The sequence below is a fragment of the Arvicanthis niloticus genome, chromosome 2 (genome assembly GCF_011762505.2).
Source record: "Arvicanthis niloticus isolate mArvNil1 chromosome 2, mArvNil1.pat.X, whole genome shotgun sequence".
In the NCBI taxonomy this organism is placed as follows: Eukaryota; Metazoa; Chordata; class Mammalia; order Rodentia; family Muridae; genus Arvicanthis; species Arvicanthis niloticus.
The window spans coordinates 9,727,833-9,735,283 of NC_047659.1; the positions used below are offsets into that span (position 1 = coordinate 9,727,833).

General features: G+C 52.4%; 1 protein-coding gene across 2 annotated transcripts in view; it reads left to right on the top strand.

Moving 5' to 3' along the window:
• The window catches only part of Eeig1 (estrogen-induced osteoclastogenesis regulator 1), a 35,008-nt gene extending 27,557 nt beyond the window's left edge, over positions 1–7,451 (top strand). For both annotated transcript variants that reach the window (XM_076928499.1, XM_034495194.2), the window contains exons 5-11: positions 1,020–1,066; positions 1,203–1,360; positions 3,084–3,188; positions 3,278–3,494; positions 3,964–4,085; positions 4,179–4,248; positions 5,043–7,451. In XM_076928499.1, the coding sequence (XP_076784614.1) occupies positions 1,020–1,066; positions 1,203–1,360; positions 3,084–3,188; positions 3,278–3,494; positions 3,964–4,085; positions 4,179–4,248; positions 5,043–5,088 (765 nt within the window). In that variant the 3' untranslated portion in view covers positions 5,089–7,451. The remainder of the gene's footprint in view (positions 1–1,019; positions 1,067–1,202; positions 1,361–3,083; positions 3,189–3,277; positions 3,495–3,963; positions 4,086–4,178; positions 4,249–5,042) is intronic.

Consider the following 7,451-nt stretch of genomic DNA (forward strand, 5'->3'; position numbering starts at 1 on the left):
GATTTCTGAGTTCGAGGCCAGCCTGGTCTACAGAGTGAGTTCCAGGACAGCCAGGGCTATACAGAGAAACCCTGTCTCGAAAAACAAAAAACAAACAAAAACAAACAAACAAACAAACAAACAAAAGACCTTTTGCTTGCCCCTGCTTGCCATGGTGGGCCCTGTGGGGATCCTTGTGTCCTGTTCCCCAACTCAAGGTTCTGTTCTCACACATGTGGGCAAAGCAGATGTGAGGGAATGTGGTCCCTGAAGCTCACAGTCCGGTTGTAATTTATAATTGCAGGAGCCAACTTGCTCCCCTCAGGTGCAAGGTGTCCAGCAAGTGACCCTTGTCTGTCAGCGGTCAGTTGGTCTTGTCTTGTCTTGTCTTTCTGTCTGTCTGTCTGTCTATCTATGTTTTTCAAAGCAGGGTTTCTCTGTGCAGTCCTAGCTGTCTTGTAACTCACTTTATAGATCAGGCTGGCCTTGAACGCACAGAGATCCACCTGCCTCTACCTCCAGAGTGCTAGGATTCAAGACATGGGCCACACTCCCAGCTTCTTCCACTGGGCTCCCCATTCTGTCTTCCACACAGGATACAGGCTTCACTGTGGACAGGTGTCTTAGGGTTTCACCACTGAGAACAGACACCATGTCCAAGTCAAGTCTTATAAGGGCAGCATTTAATTGGGGTTGGTTTACAGGTTCAGAGGTTCAGTCCATTATCACCAAGGGAGGAACATGGTAGTAGCATCTAGATAGGCTTGGTGCAGGACAGGTTGAGAGTTCTACATCATCTTCTGAAGGCTGCTAGTGAAGACTGACTTCCCTGCAGCTAGGATGAGGGTCTTAAGCCCATGCCCACAGTGACACACCTACTCTTACAAGGCCACACCTCCTCCTAATAGTGCCACTCCCTGGACCAAGCATATACAGACCATCACAGCAGATGACATGGGAAGGGACAGAGTTGGGATTGGAACTCAGAGGCTGCCCAGCTCAGTGTTAGCAGCTGGTGATAATTTCCCTTCTACCCATAGGTCACCATTGGCATGTTCCTGCTCTCTGGAGACCCCTGTTTCAAGACGTGAGTGTCATCCTGGCTATATGTGGGGACGGGCCATGAGATAGATTCTTCTTTTCTCCAGGTTCTGGGGTACCTCTGTCTCCATTTGATCCTGAGATTGGGGCACTCCAGTCACATACCCCTCTGTCTTCCCAAGGCCACCATCCACTGCCAAGTCCATCTCCATCCCGGGTCAGGACTCCTCTCTGCAGCTGACGTGTAAAGGTGGTGGGACCAGCAGCAGTGGCAGCAGCAGCACCAATTCCCTAACTGGGTCCCGGCCCCCCAAGGCCCGGCCCACCATCCTGGGCTCAGGTACCATCTTCATCTGCCTATCTCTCCCCTGCCTGTGACCTCAGCTTCTCCCCTGAACATCCTGTCCCAGGAAGATGTTTATCAAGAGGTGGGTGCAGGCATGGTAGCTCACGGCTTTAATTCTTTCACTCAGAAGACAGAGACAAAAGGATCTGTGAGTTCCAGGCCAGCCTGAACTATCAGTGAGACCTTATCTCAAAAAGAGGGTGATGGGCAGTGGAAGAGGCAGCATGCGTCTGCTAGTGCTGCCATTGCTCATGTGTGAGTGCCATGATGGCCTCAACCCCACATACCCTCCCAGAGGTACTCAGCTCTGGAGGTAGAGAAGCCCCAAGATGATTAGTGAGCAGATAGCACATGTGGCCTCCAGACCTGAGACCTAGGATGGACTTAAGTACCAGGGCTTGGCTTTTCCCTATGGCTCTTCCCTACGCCCAGCTTTCTTGCAGACCCAGCAAACCAGGTGAGGTCCAGAGCAGAAAGCTGCTGTTCGTGTCTGCCTTGACTTGGTCTGTACAGGAATAGGGGCTTCCGGCACCATTGTAGTCTCTAGCTTATGGAGGCTGGTGAGCTGAGGAGACAGCCATCTAGACAAGGTTATCTCAGCACAGATGTTGCCCTTGAGGGGACTTAAAAGGAGCAGTTCTCTTCAGGCAGAGTGGTACTTGAAGACCCATGTGTGTTAGCAGCTGATTCCCCTGCCACATGCACAGAACATGTTGAGAACCTGAGCCGGTTGTCATGTGCGTGTGATCCCAGAGTGAAAAGGTGTAGGCAAGAGAATCCGAAGTCGATTCTGCATCTGCATAGTAAATTCAAAGCTGTCCTGGACTGCATAGGGACCTATCTTACAATAAAAAATGGGCATGGTAATCCACATCTTTTATCCCAGAAGTCGGAGGCGGGTGGATCTTTTGAGTTACAGGCAGCTTGGTCTTTATCATGAATTTTAGGCCATTTGCCTAGTGAGACCCTATCTCAAAACAAACAAACAAACAAACAAACAAACAAACAAAAACCCCAAACAAAACCCTGCCTGGCTTTGGTGGGGATCTGGGCAGATCTGAGTTCAGCCAGTAGCCTGGTTATATGTGCTCATCTCTGCAGTGGAGGAGGAAAGGGTGAGTCCAGTTCTTCCCTCCGGTGTTGGTTGGCAGGACTGGGATGTATGTATCCTAGGTCCCCTCCTAGGCCCACCTAGTTCTCTCGTGTTTATATCTGAGCTCGAGGGAGGTTTGCTTTGAAATGACCTGAAGCATCCTCCACCGGGACCCACCCTTTCCTAGATTTGTCCATGAGCCCAAGCTCGTGCCAGTTTCAAGGCCTTTATATGCCATCCCCGTGTCTGGAAGGCCCTGTGCCTGCTGCCTTCTCTGTCTCCCCTCCTTGGTGTCCTAAAATGGCATTAGGTGATCTGGGAAGAGCCTTCCCTGATCCACAGACTGATCAGGCCCTGCATGTATGCTGCCTTTGCCTCACACCACTCACCATGATTGTGGATAAACAGTTAAGATTTTGTCCTCAGAGGTCTGTGACAGATGCTCCCAACAGCTATTTGTAGAATGGGTACCTGGGTACCAAGGGTAGCATGTGGCTTGTGGCAGATTGTTGCTCCTTTAGCCCTTGGTCGTCAGTCTGCAGAATGGAGTCACAGTGCCGTGGAAGGCTTGTTGAGAGTTGTAAGTGAGGTGGCTCCTTCCTGTAGCTTTGCTTCTCTCCCCAGGACTACCAGAGGAGCCAGACCAGAGTCTGTCCAGTCCTGAGGAAGTGTTCCATTCTGGCCACTCCCGCAACTCCAGCTATGCCAGCCAGCAGTCCAAGCTATCTGGTGAGTGAGTGGTCAGGACTTACACTTGGGACCTCCCACAGCCCTGGGCCCCTGTAATCACCTTTCCAATATTGTCCACACCCCACCAGGCTACAGCACGGAGCACTCTCGTTCCTCTAGCCTGTCTGACTTGACACACCGCAGAAATACATCCACTAGCAGCAGCGCCTCTGGTGGTCTCAGCATGGCTGTAGAGGGTCCTGAGGGCATCGAGAGGGAGCATCGGCCCTCTGAGAAGCCACCTCGGCCTCCTGAGAAGCCACCACGCCCCCCACGCCCCTTGCATCTGTCAGACCGCTCTTTTCGGTGAGTCCTGTTGTTTGGGGCTCTCTGGTAAACAGAATCCTTCCAGTGTTCCCTCTAGTTCTTGTTTACATCTGACCACACATGCAGGGTTAGAATAGACATCTCAGAGTGCTGAATGGTGATTTAACCAACTACTAAATGTGAAAGCACAGCCCTGGGCTAGGCGTGTGTATCCTTGCTTAGACAGTGCTGCCGTTTGTGGTTTTTGTGTATTAGTCTGTAGAACCGACACACCTTGTTTGAGCCTAGATCTACTGCACACGTGTCGTTAGGCTTGTGGCAGGCTCCGTAGCCTCTCAGTCCAAGTCAGTTGTCCGTCAGCACCTGCCCGAGGGTGGATGGATGGCTGAATGAAGTGCATGATGGGGTGTGCTTAGAACATTCTAGAGCTGTAGGTGCTGGAGTTTTATCCTTGTCTTGTTGCTGAACCTGTCACTGTGCTGTCATAATCCTGTTCCTCTCTTCCAAGGAGAAAGAAGGACTCAGTGGAGAGCCACCCAACCTGGGTGGATGACACTCGCATTGATGCAGACGACATTGTGGAGAAGATAATGCAGAGCCAGGACTTCACTGATGGCAGCAACACTGAGGGTGAGCTGCCCGCTTCAAGCCAGCTGGGATGATGGTGGCCTCCAGACCTGTCCCTGTCCCTCTCAGCCTCTGTCCTCCCTTATGTCCCCACAGACAGTAACCTTCGGCTGTTCGTGAGCCGTGATGGCTCCACCACACTGAGCGGCATTCAGCTGGCCAACAGGTAGGGCCTAGGGACAGGGAGGTGGGGTAAGGCAGCCATGGGATCCTAGGCTTTGCTTTAAACATTCTTGTTACCAGTGACCTTGGGCCCACTACCTTCAGAGTCCTTTACTAACTCTGCCTTCCCACAGGCCTTTGTGCAGAGTGAGCTCCACTAAGCAGGGATGTCCTGGGACGTTTCCTTGTGTTCCTGGGAGCTAGGAACATGTCTTTGGAACTTCTGGATCCAGAGTCCAAAAACCTTAGGAAGGGTGTGTCTTGTGCTGCTCTGCTGACCCCTGTTGGCCGAGGCTAGAAATTACAACCACTCTCTCCCAGCATTCCTGGGCTGCCCTGGGTGGAAGAGCAAGGAACCAGGGGGACCACCTTACAAAGGTGATAAAGACCCTTCTTAGACCATTTGCAAAATGAGAAGCCAACTCAGAAACTGGAGGAGGGAAACTAACCTGGTTTCTGCAAGAGCTAAGCAGTGAGGAGAGTAGATGTGACCCCTTCCTTTCCCTTTCTCATGCCTTCCTAATGAATCTTAACAGTCCTCCAAACCCACGTTTTCATTTGTCAAATGACACAGGGTTACTGGGAGAGGACTGGTCTACCCAGGTGGGTGCACAGCAGGTGTCCAGAGGGGACCAGGCACAGCTGTTACCCTGGTCTTCTGTTACCCTGACCAAATGACTGAACACCTCAGTTTTTGCCAGTATGTAAGAGACTGGCAGGGTAATTGCATGTGAAGTACCCACAAGGACTGGCCAAGGGATTGCTCGGTAACTGCAGCTCACCCTCTCCATCCTGCAGAGTCTCCTCGGGAGTCTACGAGCCAGTCGTGATTGAGAGCCACTGAGGGACCCAGGTGTCCAGCTGAAGAAGGGTCCTGCCATTTCTGGCACCCAGGCCAGTGGCATTTTGGAGGAGCCAGAGCCTGCCCTCCAGACGGATCTGCTCTGCATTGCATCTGTGCCTCCTCTCACTCTAGCCACAGCAGCCCCCAAAGCATCACTCCATTGTCCTCCCATCCACCCTGAACCACTGTGAATGTTGTCCTCTGAACCACTAGAAAAAGGGCAAGATGGAGCTGGCCAGGACTGCCCTGACTGGCGAGGACCTGGGCCCAGCAAAGGACACACAGCCATTCCATGTTGGGGTGCTTGTGGCTTGCCCCATCCCTCTATCCCCCATGACCCACTTCAGGAGCAGCAGCCTCAGCTAGGCTGACGGGGCCCTTGCTCCTTTGTCCTTGCCCTTCAGGAGCTGGGCCACCCCAGAATCCTGCCACCTGTAACCCTCTGCTTACTGCTTCACTGTCTTTTCTCTGTCCTGAGGAGACCTGCGGGCAGCTTTCTCCTGGGAACCAAGACCTCAAACCCCACACTCTGGGTTGAGACCCCCACCTCCTTAAATGTTCTGCTGCCCTGCAGCCTGCACTTTGCACATGCTTGTCCCCAGCACAGCCACTGGCCCTGCCCTTCTCCAGGACTCCTGGGTGCTGTCTGCTGTGCAACCAGTCCTAGGGTACAGTAGCCCGGCTGGAACGTGGCACTACTCCTTCCCTCTAATTATCCCCAGCTCAGACCCAAGACCAGAGCCTAGAAAGGCCTGCGCATCATGGTGCCATCTGCCCAGGGCTGGGTCCTGAGCAGCTGGCCTTCCTGCAGGAAAGGAAGGGTGAGGCCCAGCCGTGCTGGGTAAGCAAAGGCCTTTTCCTCTGCTCTCAAGTCAGCAGACCTGGGCTGGGTTCCAGGCTAGAGTCAGTCAGCCAGGTGGACTGTGACTGAGTGAACTGGAACTGGCTTACTGCCAGACAAGCCTCAGCCCTCCTGGGCAAGGGGCATGCTTTCTTTGGGGAGTCTGGCCCTGTGCCCTGCCTAGGCTTTCCCCTTACTACCCACCCTCTTAGTACCTCCCCAACCCCCAGCACTTTCTGTCTGTCCTGTAATTTGCCTAAAGGAGGGTACTGGCTGCCAGCTCAGCCCTGGATAAACTCCCACCTCTCTAAGTTTCACTCACTTTGTATCAACCCAGCAGGCTGGCGTTTCCTTGGCCCTTGAAGGTGTTTTTCTTTCCCTCCCTGAGTCACAGTTCTTGTATTCCTTCCACCCCAACAAGGGGAGATAGGTGCCTCTGTTCCCCACTCCACCTGCATCCCAGCAGGGCTGGGGATAGGTGGGTATGGGACATTGTTTCTGTGGGTAGGGATGGCTGGACTCCCCAGGTTGGGAGGTTCCTTGCCTAGTTTGTCTTTCTCAGCTGGCGAAAGTTGGGACTGTCATCTTGGAGCTGCCTGGTGTCGGGACCAGATCATTTCTATGGGTTCTGTTGCTGTTTTTGTAGTAAGCAGATGAATGTTAGAAGATGCTGCCGAGTCAAGGCAGAACATGACTAGAGAAGGCTCTGGCAGCTCAGATTCCTTCCTGCCCAGCAGGTACCTGGCACTTTAAGGGACTCTGGCAGCTCTGTTCCTAGGTGAGGTGACCCCCTCCCCCCGGAAGATAGAAAGAGCACTATCTGTGCTTGTCTATGACCTTTCCCTGTCAGAGCATTATTTTGGTCTGGTTCAAAATTCCAGTGCTGCAAACACAAAGCAGTTGGTACTGTCAGGAAGACTGCTCCTAACCAAGAGTCCTTGCCTAACCCAAGCCAGGGTCTGGACTGGATGGTCACTCCAGAAGTAGACAGGAGCTGCCACATCCTCCACTTCCAGACACTGGGCCAGGATAACTGGACTGAAAACATGGCCACAACCAAATAAACACTGGTGGGAGCTAGAGGCTAAGAGCCTTTCCTCGTATGCTCAGTGATTCCCACGGGTGCCCAGAGCACCTGGACTTCAAATTCTATATACAAAGATAGGCTATATTAGAGTTATTTTTGGAAAGGAATTGGTCTATGCAATGCCAGTTTGGGACCTGAAAGACAGTTTAATGTTTTCTATTTGAGAGATAGAAAGATCTGCAATATTTTTAGGGCTCTTTTCTGGTTACCCACACTGCACGGTCTGGCAGGATGAGCAGGCCCGTCTTCCTCTATGGGGAGGAGCGTTTGCTTTTGTTACTCCTTTCTGATCAGGTGACCACTGCTCCCCATTCCATGCCTGTTTGTATCTCTGTCTCCGCTTATAATAGAAAATGATGTCACATGGGGGAAATCAGCCTAGTGTTGATGTTGGTTTGGGGGGGGGAATTAAATGTCGATGTTTTTATTACTGCT